Raw genomic sequence first — 25,512 nt, 5'->3', positions numbered from 1 at the left:
TTCCAGCATTTCCTCTCCTCATATTTATGAGACTGACAGGTTTATTCTGCCGCAAGTTCAGAGAACTATAGGTCACGGTGCAGATTTTTCTACAAAGAGCTTGCTGTACAGAATTGGGTCCCCTCAAAAGCGCAAGCAACTTTTTCATTGATGACATTAGGAATTTTAGGCAACTAAGAAAGAAGCTTTAGGGATCCCTTCGACCTTGGTTAAAGGCAAATAAATAAAAACACCATGAGGTAAAGACTGCTTAGGTGATAATGTCTGCTCATGAGCAAGGAAATCAGAATTCTGGTGACAAAAGTTGGTGTTTGACCAAAGTGGTGTTTCAGGCTCTGCCTCTGGACAAGGGTCATTATGTTAGGATCCATAATTGCTAATAAAGGAGGTCCGAGGAACCTCAGAAATAGTAAGTGATATTTTGTGCATATAGGTATTTTTCCAGAGTATGGGTTCACGGCCTTCATGATTCTCAAAGGGTCCATGAATTAAAACAACGTGAAGGGGTGCCTGGGTGGCTCAGTGGGTTAAAGCCTCTGCCTTTGGCTCAGGTCATGATCTCAGGGTCCTGGGTTCGAGTCCCGCATCTGGCTCTCTGCTCAGCAGGGAGCCTGCTTCCCTTCCCCTCTCTCTCTGCCTGCCTCTCTGCCTACTTGTGATCTCTGTCTGTCAAATAAATAAATAAAATATTTTTAAAAAATTAAAAAAACAACAATATGAAGAACTGTTTTGGTTTTCTTCCATTTTTCCATTCTTCCTTCCTTCTTTCTTCTTTCTTTCTCCCCTCCCTCCATTTTTTTTTTCTTTTTTGTCTACATTTTCTTCAGGAGGACTGAGGGCCTTAAACATTCTCAGTAAGACAAGTGGTTGGTCCTTAGCTAGTTGAGTACCTACTATAGGATAAAGGACTTGCTCAGTGTGAATTCTGCACACAACACATAGGGTTTTAAGTCTTATGTTAACATATGATTATTCCTCTTACAATCATTGAAACAAGGATGAGCAATGATAATCTTAACTCCCATTTAATCTTGGTTTGTTCTTGATGTACCATACCTGTCTCCTATGTCCCTGTTCCCTTGTATTGTCACCACTGTAAATTGTTTTCAAAATAAAGTGGTGGGTGGGAAACCAAAATGAAATAATTTTAAGTTGCATTCAAACCCTACTATACCTGCACAGTGAAATCACTTTTTCTTTGCAACTCATGAAGCTGGCATTCTTTCCTGCACCATTTTATTTTTTCAATCTCATAACCTACCTTTGCTGTCGAGTCCCCACAATGCACTGGACTCTGTGTTAGGAATAGAAAAAGAGGATGACAAGGCTCCTGCTCTTAAATACATCCCATATGTTAGCAAAACAGATTCTGCTGTTGAGTACTCTCAGGTTAAAAGAAAAGTGAGAGGATTTTTCCAAAGAACATCTACAAATGGCCCATAACCACAGGAAAAGATGCTCATTGTCCTCAGCCATCGAGGAAGTGTAAATCAAAAGCACGATGAAATACCACTTCACACTCATGAGATTAAGTATAATAAAAAAGCCAGGAACAGCCATCAACAAGGATGTGGAGGAAGTGGAACCCTCATACATTGCTGGTGGGAATGTAAAATGGTGCAGTCATTTTGGAAAAGTCTGGCAGTTCCTTAAAGAGTTCAACATGGTTACCATATGACTCAGTAATCTCTTTCCTAGATATATAGCCAAGTGAACTGAAAGCAGATTCATAAGAGACTTTGCCATGGTTGTTCACAGCGTCATTACTCAGAAGAGCCAAGAAGCAGAAACAACACAAATGTTCATCATCTGTGAATGGATAAACAAAATGGGGGTATAACCACACCAAAACAAGATGTTAATAAAGAAAAAGCTGGAGGTGGCAGGGGTGGAGAGGTATGTGAGAACTCTCTGTACTCTCCATTCAGTTTTCCTATAAACCTAAAATTGTTCAAAAAAGAATCCATTTTAATGTGTGGTACAGCCATGCAATGGAATATCATTGAGCCTTAAAAATGAATGAAATTCAAATGCATGCTACATGGATGAACTCTGAAAACATGTAAGCTGGAAAAAGCCAAACACGGAAGGCCACACACTGTATGTTTCCACGTTTATAGGATGTCCAGAATGGGCAGGTCCACAGAGACAGAGTAGGTTAGTTGTTGCTATGGGCCATGGGGAAGGGAGAGTGGAGGGGCGCAATGGGCAGGGGCTTCTTTTGGGGGATGATAAAAATGTTCTTAGATAGTGCTGATGTTTCATCACCTTTTGAATATTCTACAAACCAGTAAATTGTATGCTTTAAAAGGGTGAATTTTATGGTATATGATTTGTATCTCAATTTTAAAAAGAACCACTTGGGGTACCTGGGTGGCTCAGTGGGTTAAAGCCTCTGCCTTTGGCTCAGGTCATGATCCCAGGGTCCTGGGATGGAGCCCCGCATCGCATCGGGCTCTCTGCTCAGCGGGGAGCCTGCTTCCCTTCCTCTCTCTCTGCCTGCCTCTCTGCCTATTTGTGATCTCTGTCTGTCAAATAAATAAATAAAATCTTTAAAAATAAAAAATAAAATAAAATAAAATAAAAAAGAACCACTGGGCTGGAGGAGGGAGGGAAGTAGTTCTCCTTCTGGGTACACAAGGTAATAGTTTATTTGTTGGCTCTAATCTTATGACATTCTTTAACTCATTGTCTCTGTCTTAAGTATTGAAGGTAGCCAACATCCTCTTTACAATAACCATCTTTCTCTTTTATATGCTGTCTTCCCCACTATGTATCATTCCCTTTCTTTTCCATATTATCTCAAAGCAAAGGACTGTTAACAAACTCATCATGACTACCATTTATCAGGTGCCTAGGAAAGTGGTGATTTCCTTTTCACAAAGTTTAAATTTTACCCTGAAACAAGACAACATGGTCTTTGGTTGACCAAAAGCAAGATGAAGAATAATTCATTAAGATACGCTGTGCAAATTAATTATTCAGGAGAACAAAAGCAGACAGAGATGGAAGAGGACATAGGACCAAGCCTTGGCTCCACTGAAAAAAGCTGTTTATATCTCCTTGCACAATAATGCCATCACAAAAAAAAAAAAAAATGAGAAGGCAAACATAACAAATGAGAACTCATGAAAGTCACTGATCTGTCTTTACAGGCTCATAAATATGTACAGCATTAACTTGGATTTTCAAGAAAATAATGCAATATATAAGGTGTCTTTCAATGCCAATGCTCAGGACCTCTAAAGTTATAACTTTAGTTTTATTAAAACTATACTTGTTCATATATTGCACATATTTCTGCGATATAAAAACAATTTATTTATTTATATATTGCAAATTCTGAGAATCGACCTTTTCTGGCATTCATGGTATCTTATCCATTGCAATAAAAACCTCCATTTCCCTTATTCATTGCAATAAAAATCTCCATTTCACCTCATATTTTGTAACTGTGGAACATCTATATTATATATATAACATCGGACTCATATTTAATTCTTTAAAAGCAAATAAAATAACTAGGTTAGTCAGTCTGCCCAGCCCTATAGCGTTCCATCAAAATAACCTGTTCTTCTCATAATCTGTGGGCACTTTAGACAGTATCAAGTAATTTCTTACTAAAATTTATGTTAGAATTTGATAGTTTAAATGTCTGTTAGACCATCCAGTTTACATGTCTCCAACTTGGCTCCTTTTTCCCATGCCTCTGTAATGCACACATGCCCCTATACTTACTCAATTATTAACAATCAGTACAGAAAATATTCCACTTTTTGCCCTACCTCCCTAAAAAAGGGAGATGTTTTTGGGTACTGGTACAGCAACAATACAGTATTCCCTGTCCTGGTGTACAGGTGTTTCATTTCAAATGTGAAATCACTCCAGTCATACTGTTCTGAGAAAAACATGAAAAGTAAGTGCATTTACCTGGCTTTACAAGGCCTGACTTTGGTTCCTTTTTATATCGAGATGACTGGATGCTTCCTTCACCAACCATTCCAACTGTGCATTTCTTTCTGGAAAAGTCTTCATCACTTCCAGGGCAAAAACCAATAGGGCTATTTCCAGTATCTGAAGGCGTCTTCACAGGAGACACGGACTGGCTGCTAGGACAGCCTGTGTCATCTGGAAGACAGGAATCAGTAAGTGATTAATGAGGAGGAGGAAATCAACAAGGGCAGAGAGAAGCCATGCACACACGCACTCACACACATGTACTCTGCTTTATGAGGACCTGGACTGATGCCTGCAGATGCCCCTCCTTTTATTTTCCATATGTTGGTCAATTTTGTTTACAAAGAAAAGAGAAGCTATCATGAAACATATCTTAAGGCAAAACCTTCTGAAGTTTTTGGACCACAAATACTTCTGTAACTTTCATGTTGTCAACACTTAAAGGTTTGTCCATTTCAACACTTCAGGTAGTATACTTTTGGGTCAAAACTGTTCATATATTATTTGGTGCAGTTAAGTAACAAAAAGTTCACCAGACAATTTGGGGGCATCACTGGGAACCCTTCAGAGTTGTTTGTGTTAGGAAAAAAAAAGTTACTTGAATATTATTGACCTCACCCAGTTTTCGACAGTTGGCCTATCAACCAGTTAAAAGAGTTTAATAGGTATGAAATCTGGCTTTTGGAGTTCAAAGGAGCAGACAAAAAGGTTTTTTTTTTTTATTATGTATCCTGTTTTATTAGCATACACACCCTCTCCAAAATATATCAATCTAGTATCTTGCTGTCTGGGATAAATGGTAAAATGAAAATGATATTCAAATTACAAATATCCCCTTAACTTTCAAGTTACAGATTATTACTATGATCATTATTATGAGCTAATATGCATGATACGAAGTGACCTGAGTAGGTGCTTATGAGGCAAACAGGAAAGTCATACTGCTGACTTCTATAAATGCTTTCATATTTATTAAATATTCATTATGCTTATTAATTCATGTATACTTTGATGAAGAAAATTGTATGGGAATTTAAGGTAAATCAATATTACCTAAAAGTATGTCTCCTCCAAAGAGTCAATTAGTGGCAAACACTCATTACTAAATAATTCTTTTTTATACAGAAATATTTTGATGGCAGAGCTACTTTAGTAACTCATTAGACAAAAAAAAAAGAATAGAGACTATTAGTACTAATAATTTTTAAGACTATCACACTTGTATGAGTATTAAAGAAACAAAAATAATTTGCCATCTGTGAAAGGCTCTCTCAAACTCCACACTTTTAATAAAGACAGAAACAAAACTAGGCATGAATAAAATATACTGGTTGCCTGAATAAAGATGACTAGAATCCATCTAAAAAAATCATGGCCTTTGCTTCATTTTTGGCTTCCATTTCAGATTTTATTATGAAATAGCCCCAGTTTCTGGAACAAAGTGAACTTGGCACTGGTAAGATGATTCATTTCTCTGAATATTCTTTTTTTTTTTTTTTGGACTATTGGACTTATTAGTATACACAGGACCTCAATGGTGCATTTCTGGGAGGGAGTAGTTTTTAGTGTACTGCTCATGCGTTCTGCCTTTGCTATTCTCTTTCAAGTTCCCTGTTATTACCAAACTCCGAAAGAAACTTCGGCCATTAAGGAGAGTGCTGAGAGCCTCTCCTGACTGCTATGGGTCAGCTCTTTCATCACTTATTGTCCCTGCCTTTCTGTGACATTTGCATGTCCCATGCTACAACCCAAAAAAAGCCTAGCTCCCCTCAAAAGGTGCAAAGCTGCTAATTAATCGGATTCCAGCACTCTTACAAGGTCTTACAAGGCTCAACAGGCCTGCACATCGCCTCAGGAGGTCCTCCTTCTTGATTCTGATCCCAAAGCAGATAAACCCAAGCAAACGAGGTCTAATCATTCGAAATTACCCATTGCCTTCAAAATTATTTCCTTATGAGTCACTTCCATAAATTACTTCTTTTGAAAGAGAGATGGCCCAAATAAATAAAAGTCCATGCTTCGGAGTCTCTAACCTGAAAAGCAATTTTTCTTGAAAACACTCAGACTCAACGGGACCAAATCAAACGATTTCCAGTATTGAGAAACACTGTCAAAATTATAATTTAAGTCAATAGAAAGCAAATGTGTTTTGTTGGTTCTATTATCATTTAGCCAGAGTTAAATGAGAAAGAATATGTGTAAGCCATGCTTTTAATAATGTCAAGAATTAAGTGCTAGGGTCTGGTTAAAAATTGGGACCTGAAATTATTTAGAAGAGTGGCACTTTAGGGAAGGCAGCAGCAACTTTTTTTTTTTTCTTTTAACCTGGAATGTGTGCTTTTCAAATCATCAATATTTATGGCTAGTATCTCCAGGGGAAGGGTTTGAGAAGGTGAAGACCTAAATAAACCTTTAACTTGTGGCACCTTGTACAGCATCTAAATCATGACATAAACTGGTGTTCCCCCAACATCTCTTAACTGTCTAGTATTGTGCTTTATATTGAGAGAGAAACAATGGGAATAAGACATGATCTTTCATTGGTTAAACTACATTATGCTCAGCGCCCATGCCAATGGAGCTTATAGATAAGCAAATGGAGCTGGGTAAATATCACTTACAATGCACAACTCCTATTGGCTGGCAAGCCTGTCAAAGCAAATCCATACTCAAGAAAATCAATGTGTTACCAGAGACATTTGGGATATTCACTAGTTTCATCCCATGAGATCAACACTAACCAGGTATCTAGTTTGGAAAGGGCAGGGCCATTGATTTTCCTACTAGAGAGAACAAACCTTAAGTTATGCAAAGTAAGCCTCAGAGCAAAAGCAACAAAGGTTCATGGACCAGGGAGTCATCTTGTAACCTGGGACACCTGCAGTATTTTCCTCTGTGTGACACTGAAAAAGTGGTCATTTTTTCAACGAGTCTTGTTTAAGGCTCTTTTACCCTTTCCCTCCCCCTTCCCTTCTCTTCTCCTCCTCCCTTTTAACTTCACGGTCACAGTTGGAAGCAGACGCCTAGTCCAGATGAAAGTAATACTCCTTCCCGAAATTCTATAAAATACTTTTCCTTCACATTTGCTCCAAGACTCTAAGAAGACTAAAGCCAAGCAGATGCCCCTTGGTTATTCATGTCTAATGTTACCATGTGCCAAACTACATGTGGACCAAGCACATATTAAACAGATTTATTTATAAAGCCCACTTTGGTTAAACCCTTTGAGTATGCCTCCTGTTTCCTGCTGCTACTAGCTCTATTTGTCCTGTGGAATCCATGGATTTATAATTACAATATGTATAATTATGGTTTTTATTATGTTAGTATAAAGAAATTATCAATGACAAAAAAATTTTAATAGGACACCATGAGGAAACTATTTCAGAGAGGAAATGACAGAAATCCTGAATGACCTACCCAAAACAGTATAGAATGTTTTAAATTTCCAGAAAAATGCCTGAGAAAAATAAGAACATTTTGGCCTGGTTTTGGCAGAGGGAAGCTTTGCAGCAAGGCTTTAGGTAGAGCATGTGGAAGACTTTCAGTCTCTGGAGAGAGGAGTTTTTCTTTTAAAACACACACACACACACACACACACACACACACACACACACACACTACTTTGGTGCTTACATTATTGATTGAGCTTTTACACTTCTTCATTGTTCATGGTAAGTATAACTTCATTTTAAAAAGGAAAACATAAAACAGGGATGGCTGTGTGGGTCACCGGGCTAAGCGCTTGCCTTCAGCTCAGGTCAGGATTTCAGGGGTCCTGGGACACAGGTCTGCATTGGGCTCCTGCTCAGCGGGGAGTCTGCTTCTCCTTCTCCCTCTGCCCCTCCCCCGATCCTGCTCGCGCACGTTCTCTCTCTCTCAAATAAATAAATAAAATAAAATCTTTAAAAAACCCAATAACCCTAAAACAGGATCATGTTTCATGTTTTACACACTGTGATCCATCTGAAAATATAGGATAACTTCCTTTTGGGGTCAATAATTTTAAATCCCACTTCAATGGGCCCAGGACGGTCCCTCGTGGGACACGGGTAAAACTGGCCCTTACTTAGTCTACTTTTGATCATCATCTATCGTGAAGGAGACTAAGTTACATTTCGTCCTTGATATGTACTAAGGAATAGGCCATTTTGTTCTTGTTGTTCATTTGCTTTGAATCTGTCAACATACAAGTTTAAGGACACACAAAGAATACTCACAGACCCAGGAAGTCCCAGAAGTTGCAGCCCTTCTTAAGCGCTATAAGAAATGTACCTACTAAATAGTTTCCAAATTGTTGTTAAGGAAAAAAAAAAGTTAAGATCTGTAAGGACAGATGAGAGAATCAGGCATCTGTTGTAGCCTGCAGGTTGTTAAAAAAATGTTTTTAAATCTATTTCTCCTCTCTCTTTACATGACAAGCTCTTTGAGAACATGCCATATAGCTAATAACTGTACAATTACTCTTCTGACAATTCTGAAAAAATGTGTAAGTATCTTTTAAAATAATTTGTATCTTATTTTAAATGCACTAAAGGAACTTGCTAAATTAAAAGAAATCTGTTGGGGTTGTTAACATGTTCATTTAATCTTTGATATTGTCAAAGTAATAATTAATGCAAAGGGTCTAGCTTGAGTGCAGAAGAGTATAAAGAAGGAAAGAGAACATAAATGGATAACAGTTTCCTGAAACTGCAGTACCCAGAAAAAATATTATTGATCTTTTAATTATGTGTATAATTTCCTTGGTCACTTGCTTTGTGCTGTTTCCACATGTAATATTTCAGTTTCGTTACCCTGCTACCGAGCATTTTCCCCTGGAACTTGTTAGGTTATAAAGAAAGAAGCTATTGAAGACTGACAGGAGCCAATGCAAAAGGGCTCATACTGGCCACAGACAATAATTCGAGCATCGGAAAGAACAAATAATTAATGCAACTGACTGATAACCACTGGATATTAAAAAAAAAAAATCTGTGAGCTCATGGTTATAGAAAAAAAAAACAAAAAAACAAAAAAAACTAAAGACAAAAAGAAAGGCCCTTTCCACCTTAAAGAATCCCAATGCACTGGCAATCGTTGGCAGCAGCGACCCAGGGACCCATTCTTTGTGTTGAAATTCGGCAATTAAAAGGAAAGAAAGAACTAGTATAAATCCTGATTGAAAAACCATTCCTCGGGGCCCTGGGTGGTTCAGTGGGTTAGAGCCTCTGCCTTCGGCTCAGATCACGGTCTTGGGGTCCTGGGATCGGGCCCCGCATCGGGCTCTCTGCTGCGGGGGGGAGCCTGCCTCCCCCCCGCCACTCTGCCTGTCTCTCTGCCTACTTGTGATCTCTCTCTCTCTCTCTCTGTCAAATAAATAAATAAAATCTTAAAAAAAAAAAGAAAGTCCTATACAAATTATATTTCAGTATAACTGAAATCTCTCACCGATGTTGCAAAGTTCTTCCTTACAGAAGCTTCTAGTTAATGAAAATAGATGGAATAATAGAAACAGAAAGTCACTATTTTGTAATTATTTCTAATGAAACAATTGATTTAGATAATACACATAATGGATGAAACAATTAGACAATAGTCAGAGAATTTACAGTGAAGGGATCAGGCCTTACCCAACTGCACCCATTCTCAGCATCACCAATGGTGGAGAACAGACATTATGTTGACGGGATGCCAGATGAAACGCACGGCATTCCCCATGAAGTAGTCTTGCTATAAAAATTTCCCCTGCATCTAACCAAGCTTTGAGCCTAGTGTCCACCTTCTAAAATATATGGAGAACAGAGAGTAATGAGTCAAATCAGGGGCTGGCAAGCGGCAACCTGCAGGCAAATTCTGCTTGCTGCCCGCTTTTGTAAATAGAATGTTATTGGAACACAGCCATGCTGAATCCTTTAGATATTGTTCACTGTGGCTTTCAAGCGACAATGGCAGAGCTGAATAATTGTGACACAGATCATTGGCTAGCAAAGTTGTAAATATTTACTGTTTTGTTCAGTACAGAAAAAGTTTCTTGGCCTCTGGGTTAAATGTTATGAGGAAGCAAACAGACACCTTCAAGACGACTGGGGCTATTTCGATGTTGTCTGTCATACCAAGGAATTATGTTAATTGTGTCGTAATGAAAATGGCACTATGATTATGTGAGAAAATGTCCAGTTTTTAAGGAAATGCAGGGCTGAGGTATGCAAATAGACATGGAATGACATGATGTCTGGAGATCTGCTCTTTAAAATGCTTCTGCAAAGTAAAAAAAAGAAAAGAGGAATAGATGTAGCAAATACGAGGATACCTTGTCGTTACTTAATCTGGACAAAGTAGACAAGCAGTATATGGGGATTCATTGTACTATTATGTTTTTGAGTATGTTTGAAAAAGGTTCAAAATGTTTTATTAAATTTCTCAAAAAAAACATTATTTTAGAGCGAGTATTTATTTAAAATAGATGTAAATGTATTATTTAAAAATCAATTCTATCTTGTATTGTCTTTTAGGGCGTTTCTAATTTTGTCACTATTACTGAAATTGTTTCAGTAACACATTTTAAAAATAAATCTTTGGGGGCACCTGGGTGGCTTAGTCAGTTAAGTGTCCGACTTTTGATTTCAGCTCAGGTCATGATCTCAGTGTCGTGAGATCAAGCCCCACGTCCGGTTCATAGGCTGGGTGTGAAGCCTGCGTAGGATTCTCCCTCTCCCTCTGCCCCAACCCCCACTTAGAGATATGCAAGCTCTCTCTCTCTCAAAAAACAAAAATAAAAAGTAAAAAATAGGGGCGCCTGGGTAGCTCAGAGGGTTAAAGCCTCTGCCTTCAGCTTGGGTCATGGTCTCGGGGTCCTGGGATTGAGCCCCAAGTCAGGGTCTCTGCTCGGCAGGCAGCCTGCTTCCCTCCTCTCTCTCTGCCTGCCTCTCTGCCTACTTGTGATCTCTGTTTGTCAAATAAATAAATAAATAATCTTTTTAAAAAAGTGAAAAATACATCTTTGGTCAAATACTTTATTATCTCATAGAATGTATATCCAAAATGGAATTACTAAGCTTTCAAAGAAGTTTGAGACAACTTAAATTCTCCTTATTATTGAATGAACATACCCTACTTAGAAAAGTCCTGACAATATTAAATACTATTTATTTGCATTTTTGCCAAGTTAATAATGAAAAACGTATTTTTGATGTTTTAGTTTGCACATATATAATTATTAGTGAGGCTTAATGTCTTCCATATGTTTGCTGGCCTTTTTAACTTATTCTAGACAATTTTCTACTAAGATGTTAAGGGTTTCTTATCAATATGTAAGAAATCCCTATATAGTTTTTAATTTATAATGTTTTGACATTTAACCCTTTGTATTTTCTCCATATTTTCCTTTGTGATTTCTTCCAGTTTTTTTTTTTTTTAAGATTTTATTTATTTATTTATCAGAGACAGCACAAGCAGGGGGAGCAGCAGACAGGGAGAGGCAAGAAAAGGGAGAAGCAGGCTCCCTGATGAGCAAGGAGCCCAATGTGGGACTCGATCCAAGGACCCTGGGATCATGACCTGAGCTGAAGCCAGACTCTTAGCCAACTGAGCCACCCAGGTGTCCCTCTTCCAATGTTTTAATACTTGGAATATCCTTCATTCCAAAAAAATGAATATTTACTAATACTTTCTTCCAGATATTTATAGTTTCACTCTTCATATAAATTTAGTCCATCTCAGGTGCCTGGGTGGCTCAAGTGGTTAAGCATCTGCCTTTGGCTCAGGTCATGATCTCCAGGTCCTGGGATGGAGCCCTACATCAGGCTCTCAGCTCAGCGGGGAGTCTGCTTCTCCTTCTCCCTCTGCCTTCTGCTCCCCCTGCTGGTGTTTTCTCTCTCTCTCAAATGAATAAATAAATAAAATCTTAAAAAAAAACCCAAATAAATAAATTTAATCCATCTGGCATTCATTTTAAAATGCAGTGTGATGTTAGATATTAATGTTATTATTATTTTTTAAAAATCTAGGAAATCTATTCTTTCCCCATTACTTTGTAATGCTTTTTGGTAAAATTTTGAAAGCAATGAATAGTTTTTGCAAAATGAATATATATATATGCTTTTGTGCATATATACTTTTAAAATCCACATTTTTGAAATGTTAAGATTGCCTGAAGTATGCGTGTGTGTGCATGTATTACATAATTTCTTGATATTTAACTGAAGTGCCTACCAGCCAGTGTCATCAAACTTTTGGTGCCAATTATGATGACCAAGTATCTACTTGAGTATCTGTGCACCAATTACATAAAAGAATAAAACATGAGGTTCTGAAGTTCACAAATAAAATATTTCTTCAAAGTCCAAGAAACAGTTCTAGAACTTCTGGTTCACTTTTGAATTCAGATCTCAGAGCTCATTTGTTTTCCAAAATGCTGAACTAAACAATTCCAGAAGATGTACTTAAAAATAACATCAGGCGGAAGAAAACGTGGTTTTGTGCCATAATGTCTTGAAACATTCAGTTATGGTTTGATGCTGTTCAATCTTCCGTTGCATACTTTGGGGGGGAAAATCATTGCTATTCTAAGGAAACATTACTTTAAACTATTGGGAAATCTAGTTGATTCTCATGAATGACCAAAGCACTTAGAGACCACTTACTCATCCATTCAACAAATATTTATTATCTACTACGTGCTAAACACTGGTATAGGTGTTTGTGTTCTTCCTGCTCCAGATACTGACATTTCTTAAGACGGTCTGAAAAAGATATAAAATGTCACAGCCTAAACTCATTGTTAATCTGAACCCTGTGAAATTCTTACCACAAACCATTCAAATGCACTGAAAAGATGTAGGTAAAATAAGAAAAGTAATATTTATTAAGTAGCTATCACATAACACTAATTTTTTTTTTTTAAAGATTTCATTTATCTATCCGACAGACAGAGATCACAAGCAGGCAGAGAGGCAGACAGAGAGAGAAAAGGGGAAGCAGGCTCCCCGCTGAGCAGAGAGCCTGATGCAGGGCTCGATCCCAGGACCCTGGGATCATGACCTGAGCTGAAGGCAGAGGCTTTAACCCAATGAGCCACCCAGGCTCCCCAACACTAATTTTTAATAATATTTTATTTTATAGGTGGGACAACTGAGGCTCAGAGAGGTTAAGGATTCCACAGTCACACAGCTACTAAGTAACTGACTCAAGATTCAAATTCAGGTTTTTCTGACTCTCAAGTCCTTGTTTTCCCCACCACTACAAGCTAGTTTCTTTCTAAAATTTTTTACCTATGTTTGTTCCAGAGGAAACAGCAGCAATTCTGGGAAGGCTCAAATTAAAAACAGACAACGGAAGCTGTTAGAGAGAAGCCATCCCATAATAACAGGCCACAAAAATTTGAGGCAAGAAAATTCTAGCTGGTTGTAGTTTTCCACTATTCTTGCTTCAACGCAGTAACCATATAGTGCTTGCCATATTTTTGCCATAAATTTTGCATTCTAGGTTTTGAACAGGAAAAGTTGAACTTCTATTCCTTTACCTAATTTTAGCATCTTTCTGGAGTGAGAACTCACAAGTCTATAAGGCTTTACACCAATTTGGCTTCAGTATTATGCAATGTGACAGTACCCAACAGCCAATGTTGAAGTGCAAGAAGCTCATCCATCCATCCATCCACCCATCCACCCATCCATCCATCCATCCATCCACCCATCCAACCAACCAATCATTCCTTCCACAAATAATTACTGATTTCCTATTACGTGCCAGTAGCTCTCTAGATACTAGGGATGTTATGATGATCAAGACTCTCTAAGAGCTTAGTCCTGAAGTTTACGTTCTGGTGGTGGAAAGAGACAGTTAATAAACAAGTAAAACAAGAAATACGTAGAGAAGATATTTGATGGTGACGTACTGTTAATGAAACAAAACTGGTTGATATCATATAGATTAGCTAGGTGGGGGGTGGAAAGGCACTTCATTAGACGGGTTGTTATGAAAGGCTCTGAGGAGGTAACCTGAGCTCAGGAGGTAACCTGAGCTGAGACCAAAAGAATGAGAAGGAACTATCGTGGAAAAGGCAAGGAAAAGAATTTCAGGCAGCGGGAACAACAAGGAGTTTGGCACATTGAGGAAACTGAAAGGAGGCCAGGAAGGCTGAGAGGGACAGAGGACTGATGAGGAGGCTGAAGGGATGTAGGTGCCTGAGCACATGCGGGATCTTAGACCAGGAATCCTAACTTTGTTAAGTGTGATGGAAGCCATGATGTGCATTAAGCAGATGACCACAGTTTGGTTTGTGGAGAACAGACTATAGTAGTGATAGTATGTTTGGCTAATACTTACTGAGTGCCTACTAAGTACCAGGCATGTTCAAACACTTAACACAAGTCTTAATTAACGGAGTTTAATACCCTTTCGAGACAGGCAGTAGTATCATCCTGCTTTGCAGAGGGTATCTAAAACTAGTACTAGCATTTATACCACCTGCCTGGGTTGCAGTCAGTAAGTGGGAAAGCCTTGGTAAGAATCCAAACAGCCTAACTCCAAAGCCTCCTTCTTAGCCCCTATGTTGTGGTTTAGGAAGGAACTCACCAAAGCAAATAAGTTGCAGAGGCCCCTGCCATGGTGGGAATCAGAGATGACAGTGGTGTGACCAGCTGGTAGCAGGGAAAATTGAAGAAAGTAGATGGATTTGGGATATATTTTGGAAAAATAATCCAAAGCATTTAACTCATGATAATGAAAAATAGGAAGAGATCAAGGATGTTTTTAAGGTTTTTTTTGCATAAGCAATTATTCCATGGTGGTCATTCCTGAGTTGTAGAAAAATGGGTTTATGAATGTGTAGGGGTTGAAGCCAAGAATTCTATTTTTGAGGGGCACGTGGCTGGCTCAGTCAGTTAAATGACTGACTCTTGACTTCAGCTCAAGTCATGATCTTAGGGTTGCAAGACCAAGCCCTGTATCAGGCTCTGTGCTGAATGTGGAATCTGAGATTTTCTCTCTCCTTCTCTTTCTGCCCTTCCCTCACCTCATATTTTCTCTCTTAAAAAACAACAACAACAAAAAAAATCTGTTTTTGATGTGTTAAATTTGAGGCACAAATTAACAATGACCTTGAAGATACCAAGTAGGCAGCTGAATACAGTAGCTGAATAGGACAGGCCGGGAACATCACCAACCTATGGCTGAGCAACTTAAAGATGGCCACCCTTGGGGAGGACTGGAGAAGAGGGCAGTGTAACACTATGGGGACAGGGAGAGTGGGGAGCCAGAAATGGTGCCCAAGGAGTGACTCCAGAGGCAGAAGGAACCTCAGAGGTTTGGAACCACAGAAGCTGAGGAGGAAAATCCTTCCTAATGGAGAGGCTAGTTCAGTTGTGTTGAGTGCTGCCAAGAAGTCAAGGAACATGAGGGCAGACAAGAGAAAGATCTGCCAGCCTGGTCACCCACATCCTTGACAAAAGCAAATGATGAGAGTTTTGCTGTGAAGAGAAACATGATGACAGGCACAAGGAGATGAGAGGTCAAAGGCAGCTTATTTTCTTTTAAAGGTATGTATACTCGAGTGTCTGCATGTGTGAGCTGATGGAAATGAGCTGGGGAAGGAATGAATGCAAATGAAGCCCTTCCACCAAGACTTGTCACCTACATCTAAAAAAATGGAGACTGGACTAATTATTTAATGAATGTCTCCTTGGTTTCTTGGGAGACAAAATAATCATCTCACATGTAAACATTCCCGGGATTTCTGAGCTATTTTGGAGCTTCGAGTGCTCCCACACGTCACTCTGGTGCAGCCCTCAGCAGTAGAGGAGGATGAAGTGAAGGGAGGCAAGGCTCCATTTCTTCACAGGACTCACAAGGGCCTCTCCTTGTTTTGTTTGTTTGTTTGTTTGTTTGTTTTTGTTTTTTTTAACCAAACTTCAAGTTGTTGTATTTGTGCTAGCAACCAGAGGGGAAGGAATTTGGAAAGGAAAACATCTTGGTCCCATTAGTTAATGTGTTGTGAGGAAAGGATCTCTGGAGGAGCTCTGGTGAGGGAGGAGTTGGTGTGGAAACTAGGGAAAAGGGTGGCTGTGTCACTGCCCCAAGACAGGTGTGCCTGGCAGGGGCTCTGGGGAGGGACTCTTGTCCTGTAAGCTTCCGTTTCTCTTGCTCTGTCCTTAGTGGGGTTATGGTCTTTCCGACATAGGCATGATACTAATACCTCTGACCTTCTCTCTCCTTAGCAATATGAGTTTATCTGCAGTTTCTAAACCACGCCTTCTTAAAGACTCTGTTATTTATTTATTTATTTGGGTTCCTTGGTGGAAGAAGGTTGGAGAGAGGGAGACGGGGAGACGGAAAGAGAACTGGAAGGATCAGGAGGAAAAGAGGAGGGAGAGGCAGAGACACAGATCAAGAAGCCATCTTGTAATCTCTTGAAAACTTTATAACCAGGGCGCTGCAAACCACTCTAAGGACACCTGAACTATAGTTAGCTGTCTTGTAGCAATGTAAATATTCTCCCTTTCTGTTCTATTTTTCTCACATGGAGAATTTGAACAGAGTGATAGGAAGGAGTAAGGGATACAATTGGATGAAAGTTAAGGAAAAAACAATACTCAGTTCCTGCAACTGCTGCATTTGGGTTTTTTCTATTTGAAAAAAAAATTGTTTTAGGTAATATATGTGTATCATGGTACTTACTTTGTTTAAAAAAGGGAGCAAAGAGAGTGACAGAGAAATATGCTCATATACCAGCCTAATTCCAGTGATATTCATAAAATAAGATTCTGAATTTTGAAGGTTAAGCCCACAGACAAAACGTCCGTCTGAAGAAGAATGGCCAAAGACATGTATATCACCCTGCCCTTCTCCAGGGTGATATACATGCCATCGTCACAATGAATGAGGGGACTTTGCTGTGCCGACAAGCAATGACATGGACAGGCACTGCCTGGACACCCGGTCTTGGAGGGCAAGACTTCTGTCATGATTGTCCCTCACTCTAGATCAGCTCCTGGGACAGTGCCCTGCCCGTAACAGGTGTTCGATAAATATTCACTTAACAAATAAACAGGAAGGATCACAGATCAATATAGCATGATCCTGCTTTGACAAAAAGCAAAACAAAATAAATCCTATAGATGTGATTACATCCACTCAATGTGTTTGCACATTTTTATTCTGAGTTTAAAAAGTACAATAATTAGCATTAAAAGTATAATCCTCACAAACACCTCAGAATAAAAAGAAGGGTGGGTTAGGGTCCACAGACTCAAGAATTCTGAGGGTTAGGTTAGTGTCAGCGAGGAAAGCGAACTCTAAGAGCACCCACACCAAAGAAGAGAAGAAAGAAAGAGCCAGCCAGAAAAGGGGAGGGGCCCCAAGAAAAGTCACACTGAGCCAGGAAAAGCCTGAAGGATGAGTTTTTGCAGGAATGGGGGTGCGGGCCAGATGAGCCCACAGCTGAGCACTGGTCTGCACTAGAAAACTTGCTTTGGGTTCCCTAAAAAGAGAGAGCAGTCATTCAGACCCACAAACACAGAACAAACTGGTGGGTGCCAGAAGGGAGGGCATGGGGGGATGAGAAAAGTAGGTGAAGGGGAAGTGGGAGTTACAGGCTTCCAGCTATAGAATGAACAAGTCACAGGCATCAAAGGTCCCTCACAGGGAATATACTCAATGGTATTGTTGTCCCTCTGCATGGTGACAGATGGCGGCTACACTTGCGAGCACAGCATAAGGTACAGAGTTGCTGAACTACTATGTTGTACACCTGAAGCTAATGGAACATATGTCAGCTATACTCAAATAAAAACTAAAAATTAAAAAATAAATAAATAAATAAATAAAGGACAGTCAGCCTGAAGGTGTGACCCCAGGCAGTGGAACCTAGGGCACTCTGTCCAGCCTCGTGAGGAGCAGCGGGACAGGTGTCTCTCTCCTCTGGCAGGAGAGGGGCTGCACTCTGTCTCCGAAGCAGGAGACAGCCAAGCTGAGAGGCAGGGCAGGTGTGGAGTAGTTGTGTGCCTGGGGCCAGCAAAGCCACCTGCCAACGCAGGCATACTCAGCAGCCTTGCATACCTGAAGTGCACCAGGTTTCCCTCCCCTGGGTCAGTGGGAGGAGACTGGCGCTTTCTCAAAAGCATCCCAGTAGGGTGGGGTGGTGGCTCATGTCCAAGTGTAGTCCTGGGAAATGTGGGTGTGTGGCTTTGTGCTCACTTCCTTCTTCACTCCAAACTGGGCTGCTGGTTTTTCTCATGGCTTACAAGTGCCAATTCGTGAGTGGAGCATTTTCTGATTTTCCTCACAAAAGATCTCTCTCCTAGCTACCCACAGCACTGGAGTCATGGTTCTATTAGAGAGATTACTCTTTTTGACATTTAGAGATGCTGAACTCTCAAGGACAGGAATGTTTCTTTCACTTAATAAGCCCATTAAGTTGAGTATCGGGTACTGCTCTAGTTTTTCATTCTCCCAACTACGAAGACAGTACATCCTCTCAATAAATTTTATTAAATGAGTGAAAATACTTCTCCTATTCTCATAATTGTGCCTTCTACCAAATTTCAGTGAATACTTATTAAGCAACTGCTGTGTGTCTGGTATAGGGCAGGGAACTCTACTGTTCCTGCCTTCATGAGGCTTATAGTCTACTGGGGATTCAGGTAACTAAATATCAAATTTAAAAACCAGGTTGGACATGTGGTATGACAGAGGAAGCATCAAGGGGCACCTAATCTAACTGAAATGTATCCTTCAGCTACGTCCCCGGCTCTGACATTTACCTATATTCTCATCCAGCCTTTCTTTTCTTCCTATACATGTCTTTTTGGGTCCACCAGAGTCATGTTACAAAGTTAACACTTTTTTACCCTCCGCTAATCTCTCTCTCTCTCTCTTTCTCCCTGCCCCCTATGTGTGTGTCTGTGTATGCCTTTTTTTTCTTTCTTGTCTATTTCCCCTCAGCCTAAAAACTTTATCAAAATAACCTGTCATTTGATAAATGTCCTACCTTTGCTATAAATGCAACACTATTTTTATTTTTGGTGTAGTATTCAGTGATTTATTAGTTGTGTATAATGCCCAGTGCTCATTACGCCACATACCCCTCCTTAATGCCCATCACCCACTTACCCCATCCTCCCACCCACCTCCCTGTCCACAACCCTCAGTTTATTTCCTGAAGTAAAGGGTCTCTTATGGTTTGGCTCCTTCTCTGATTTCTTCCCAGTTTTACCTCCCTTCCCATTTGATCCTCTGCTCCATTTCTTATATTCTATATATGGGTGAAACCATATGATAATTGTCTTTCTGTGATTGATTTATTTCACGTTTATTTCACTGTAGTTCCATCCATGCCGATGTAAATGGTAGGTATTCATCCTTTCCATTTCCTCTTTCCCACCCCAGTTAAGTTTGTTTTATAAAGTTGTCTACACTCTATTTGTCACCGCCCATTCACATCTCAGCCATCCTTACAATTTTGTGGGATTGTTTCTGCCTAACCTAGTGGTTTTATCTTTGAATATTTTTTAGTGCACCCCTTCCTTAATCTTGCTGTGACATCAGAAGCTGTTGGCTACTTTCTTCTTGAATCTCTTCCCTTAGTATTAGAGACACGATCATTCCTGACTCTCCTTCCTCTCTGAACTCTTTCTTGGTGCTTTGGTTTCCTTTTTCTGTCTACTCTTGTTTTATCTCAGAGGTCTAGCCGTGGGCCTCTAATCTTTCTCCAGGCACTGCCTTCAGGTAATATAATCAATTCCCTGGACTTCAGCTACCAACATCTCTGACTTCTCTTTGGAGCTCCAGACCTTTCTTTTTATCTCAAATGCAACAAAGCTTAACCTGGCTCATCACCTGACTCAGTGTCCTTCTCCCCAGTCCTGCTACTCCATTAGTGTTCATCCAGTGGAAATTTAGATCTAACTTTTCCTTAGGAAAATTTTCTAATTTTCCTAAATTTCCAGTGGAAATTTAGATCTAACTCTTCCACTTGCAATTGGTGAGGAAGACCCATAAGTTTTAGCCCTCAAATCCTCTCCCATATCATTTTATGGTCCTTAACGAGATGGCCATGATGGCCTTCAAACCAGGCAGGCATCTTGCCATCATTCCTGCTTCCTTCCATCTATTGTCCAACATGTAACCAGAAAGATTTTTCTCAATTCTCAATCACAACTCTTTCTTGCTGAAAACACTTCCATGACTTTGCAAGATCTTCAGGAATTGCCAGATGGCAGCCCATGATCCACACTTGGCTATTTATGGTACTTAGCTGGCAGAGTTTATCGAAAACCTGAATTTTTAAAATTATGAATACTGTTAGAAGGAGCACATGCTGTCCAGGTCTAGAGTCCTCTCTATTGTCATCTATCCACATGGACTCACTCTCTATATTACTAGTCTATTTTCTGCATAGATCCTTGATCTCACCAGTTGGGTTAACGCAACATCAAAAACATTTCCTGCTGTGGCCTGGCCTTGCTAGTCTCATTTCATGCTCTGAACTCAGGTCTGTGATGCCAAGGCTCATGTTTATCCACTGTGCCACGCTAATTTATGTTACTTCTTTGAATGCTTGGGTTTGAGAAATGTGAGAGGCCAATGTTGATAATAAATGGAGCAATAGGGCGCCTGGGTGGCTCAGTGGGTTAAGCCTCTGCCTTTGGCTCCGGTCATGATCTCAGGGTCCTGGGATCGAGCCCCGAGTCAGGCTCTCCGCTCTGCAGGGAGCCTGCTTCCCTTCTTTCTCTGCCTGTCTCTCTGCCTACTTGTGATCTCTCTCTGTCAAATAAATACATAAAATCTTTAAAAATAAATAAATAAATGGAGCAATAGATTCCAATTATGAGGAAGAAGTGTGTGTAGTGTACATAGATAAAAAGGACAGGGAAACAAAACAGGTGAGTCAAGGTAGTCGTGTGGGAATTGCATCTAAAGATATGTTATCCCACTTACTTTTTGGCACCAGGCTTAAGGCAGTAATTGATTTTTCAACCTCTGTGTTTTATTCATTATGATGGCTTTAGTACAATTCTGATCCTCAGCAGGCATTTAATAAATGCTTACTGGATACTCCATTTTTGTGGAAGCTTGCAAAAAAAGTGGCTGTCCTGTTGCTCCTAGGCTACGGTTCCTCTTTTTTTCTCTTTCAGTGAGTCCATTGGGTATTTACCAAGAGTGGACCCAGTATACCTACTTTCAGTGTACCCCAAATCATCTTAATACCAAAGAAAGTAAATGCAGAAGAGAAGTGTGCTAGGGATGGTAAATCCAGAGAGAGAGGATTATACAGGAAAATAAAGGAAGAGAATGCTTTCTCCTTCCCCTTTACTTGTCTACCACTTGGACACAAGTTACACCAATAATGTAGGTATAAAGAATATTAATGCTAAGACTAATGACACGGCAATTGTAAATACAGAGTTGAGAAGCTATCATTTCCAGGGAATGTGGAAGCAATTTCCTTGTGCCATGCCCTGAGTTTAAACAGCTTGGCTGGCCATCACTTCTATCATCTTTGATCTTTCCTCATCTTGTGATGCCACTGGGGGATTACCCTTCACATCCCTATTCCAAAATTCCCAAACCCACACAGACCACAAAGACTGAGGTTCCGACTTCATGAAACACAAGAGTCACCTGGAAAGCCTATAAAATACAGATTCCTGAGTCCTCCCATCCTGTGATGATAGTTAAGGGCAGGGCCAAGGTATCTGCATTTTAAACAAGTTTTCCTGAGGATTCACAAGTAGACAAACATCATTCTCTGAAATTGAGAAACAATTCCCATTATTTTAGGACCATCTTAGTATTCTCATATTAAGTACCATAAATCTGCTCTCAGGCTTGCTCTAATCCCATCGTGATTACCATTCGCTGTCCCCGCTGCTAAGTCTTTCTGTTATTAAATGGCAAAAAATTTTGCTCTTGCCCTCTTTGTTGCAGTCACCACACCCTCAAGAACTATTTCCTGGGGCGCCTGGGTGGCTCAGTGGGTTAAGCCTCTGCCTTCGGCTCAGGTCATGATCTCAGGGTCCTGGGATTGAGTCCTGCATCAGGCTCTCTGCTCAGCAGGGAGCCTGCTTCCCCCTCTCTCTGCCTGCCTCACTGCCTACTTGTGATCTCTGTCTGTCAAATAAATAAATAAAATCTTTAAAAAAAAAAAAAAGAACTATTTCCCTTGTGCCCTTCATTTGTAACCTGTATCACTGGGTACTTACTTCTGCAGCTGAAGCAGCTAAGCACTTGAAATACATATTCCACAACAGTGCCTGGGTCCCCTACTCATTAAAATGATACTAAAGTCTTAGGGTCTTTGTTTTTTTTCTTCACAGCAGGTTGACAGTCATTCAATTATAGAATAATTCCATACTGCAGCTCAATTTAGTTGAAGCCGTTCATCTCCATTCTGATTATTATGTTCAAAGGTTTACTCTATGCAGATGCCAAGTTTCCTCAACTGGACAAAAGCAAAGCAGAAATATTTCTGTTTGGCAAGGCCTGGCAAATTTTTGGAGGTCTTGTCATGTCACAGCGGGGCACTAGTCAGGTTGTAATTTGCTTTAATTGTTCCTCCCACAAACAGCAACAATGATTACCTCCAGGTCACTGGCACTCGAAGAAGAATTTCTTCCCAACCACTGTAAAAACCAAAATACTTTCCACAAACACCTTACTCAGGATTCAGCTGCAGAGACTCTTAGAATCTGACCAGTTAGGGGATTGACCCAGTACATGTGTTTAATGGGTTAAGTCACAAACTTGCCCATGTATCTGTGTGTGCACATTAGCAACACGGAAATAACTGAAAAATCACTGGTCTCCCATAAAACCACCAGTGTTCTCTACACATAATTTGTTCCACCTGCCATGTTTACAAGGCACCCCAAGGAGAACTAGAGTAAAACCCGGCAATCCATCTGCCTCCCAGCCTCAAGGGGTAATTATTACCTCAACTAAGACAGAGGAGTGCACAGCATGCTGCTGTGTCAGGTGTTTGACAGAGGGGAGTGACTGACTTATTCAGGTCCTGAGCTTTGTCAAGAGTGGCTGGAGTCACGATATGATGACAAACCCAATTCACTACCAACAAAGCGAAAGGAGAAGAATGGACAGGGGACTCATTCAGTGGACCACACCGAGGACACAAATCACAAATAGGGGTTTGAACACGTGTTAAAACACGAAACAAGGGGGCAGGAGTGTTGGGGGAAGGAATATGCTGGGACGGTATCTTCTCAACCCCTGGTTACAAGAACTGTTTAAAAATAAAAGTGGGCGGGCCCCTGACTGACTAAGTGGCTAAAGTGTCCAACTTTTTGAATTTGGCTCAGGTCAAGATCTCAGGGTTGTGGGATGGAGCCCTGCAGTGGGTGGCGGGGGGTGGGGGGGGGACTCAGCGCTTAGCGAGGGAGTCTGCTTGAGATTCCCTCCTTCTTTCGCTGCTCCACCCTCTGCTCTCTCTTTCTCTCTCTCTCCCCTCCTCCCTAAAAATAAATAAATAAATAAATAAATCGTTAAAAAAAAGAATAAAAGAGGGGACATGAAAGCATGTTTTGTTTCTATTGACTTACTATTAAATGTACTTCCTTATGTATTCTTCTTCTATTCTTTTTTTTAACTTTAGTTAATATTTACCAAGAATATATAATATTTTACTTGCCATGCACACAGAATAGGGCCTGGCCTCCAAGACCATACAAACTTAACTATGCCCAATTAAGGTCACAGTGACTAAGACTAAATACACACTGTAAAGGATAGACTGTTTTATCAGGAAGAATGATGTCGGAGTACAAAACGTATGGGCCAAGGAAGTGCACAAATCGGGCATATCTGCAAAGAAAGTCTGTTAATAAGAAGCTATTAAAAGAAACGTTCTTTGGGGATACACCCCAAATGAATTGCAAAAGGTCACACACAACTCCCTTCTCTGAAATGAGAGAGATACAACATACAAATTAGCATATAGAATATCAAGTCATTAAATGTTCCTTGTCAAGACTCCCAGGGGAAGATAAGGGGAAGGCAGTGGAGTAGGGGAGGGAATGGAAAGAGTAGGCAAAAATGGACAGGTCACTTTGAAAATACATGGTTCCCGGTCTTTTCATTTCACAGATCAGTAAAATTAAAAGAAAAACATAATGTGGAGAGCACACCAACGTGGAGTTGTCATTTGTTTTGCTCAAGTTTAACCGCCACCTACCATCATGACTTTTGTTATGACATTATAAAACAAAAATACAATATACTATATAAGGAATTAGGAAAGCCAGACTCTCAAAATGAAGGATAATTCTTTATATTAGGTAAATTTAATTCCATGTAAGCTCACCACATCCTTCTTTTAAAACCTGAAGATCTTAGAACACACGACGTTCTTCACAATTAATGCCTTTGATACAAATTTGGGGACAGATTCTCTAGTTTGCAGTTCTGAAAATGTACTTTTCAAATTAAATTGAATCGTGTTCCTCCATAATTTCACTACCTGATCGTAAGACTCCCCCTAACTCTGCACGTCCCCTTTCGCATTAGGTAACGTAATGATTTATAAAGAGCACAAGCTAATGCAGAATGATCGCTGTGAGGCTATGAAGCTACAGGAGATCTCTAAATTATCTTAGTTTAATCCTAGCAGAGGATGGCATTTTTAATGTTTGCCTGTACCTTGTTCTCTAACTTAAATGCCACGATGAAGCAGCCAATACATATTCTGTCCTCAGTGTTAAAGTGGCTGGATTAAAACGAGCTATTTCCCCCTGCTGGTTGGACATGTTGTACATTCTCTACCTCACTGCCTGCAGCTTTAATGCTCCCCATAGTACCAAACCCATTTATTTCCCATCCACCGACTGACCTCCTAAAGCATCATTAACACGCCCCCAAAGGGGGTTCCTGTCAATTTTAGTCAGCACAGCACTCAAAGCTGTCTTGGGGCCTGTGGGGGCTCCATAGGAGAGGAAAGCAAAGAAGGAAAGGCACCGACCCAAACCTTGGGGAAGCACCAACATAGAAAGATGACGCCTAGGAACAGAGTCATCCATCCCAAGACTGGATATGAGGCTCAAGACGGAAAGACAGGTTTACAGATGCTCATAATTAGGCACTTCTGCCACTCAATTCACAGCTAGTTAATGGAAGAAGGATCAATATCTACTTTCGATTTTCATGTACAGCATTATGGCCTTAGTGGGAGACAGGTCCCTGGGGAGGAAAGATCATCTGAGAATGGGTCTTGGGCAGAGTGAGTCATAACCAAAGTTAATAATCTTATTGGTTTGCCTAATATATTTTCTAAAATATATGTGGAGTTTTTCTTTTGTTTTGACCATCTTTTTTTTTTTCTTCCTAACACTACTCACCCTGAAGTCAGTCATAGAGAAAACGATTATGTGGAGAAAACATTAGGAAAAAATGTGGAATGGAGTTATGTAAACAAAGCGTGTCAGTTTGAAATGACATCCCATGGGTTCATCCACACTCAAACAGAGTGAATCCTGAGCTCCAAAATGGAGTCCAAGCAAACAGCACTGCCTTCTGCAAACATGGTTCCAGGTTCTAGGTATCTTTGTGTTTTCTTCTTGCAAGAGT

At 40.1% G+C, this 25,512-nt stretch overlaps 1 protein-coding gene across 12 annotated transcripts in view; it reads right to left on the bottom strand.

Annotated features, from left to right (window-relative positions):
- Positions 1 to 25,512, bottom strand: part of SYBU (syntabulin) — a 110,539-nt gene that overhangs the window by 43,898 nt on the left and 41,129 nt on the right. For 11 of the 12 annotated variants that reach the window (XM_032858456.1, XM_032858454.1, XM_032858457.1 and 8 more), the window contains one exon: positions 3,931 to 4,128. In XM_032858456.1, coding sequence (XP_032714347.1) covers positions 3,931 to 4,128 — 198 coding nt within the window. Of the gene's footprint in view, positions 1 to 3,930; positions 4,129 to 11,496; positions 11,503 to 25,512 lie in introns of those variants that run through there. The other variant, XM_032858461.1, reaches the window with a different exon arrangement.

The sequence above is a fragment of the Lontra canadensis genome, unplaced genomic scaffold (genome assembly GCF_010015895.1).
Source record: "Lontra canadensis isolate GAN:19392208 unplaced genomic scaffold, GSC_riverotter_1.0 scaffold15, whole genome shotgun sequence".
Taxonomy (NCBI): domain Eukaryota; kingdom Metazoa; phylum Chordata; class Mammalia; order Carnivora; family Mustelidae; genus Lontra; species Lontra canadensis.
Note: the sequence above shows the minus strand (reverse complement) of the source record. Positions and strands in the feature narration are given on the sequence as shown.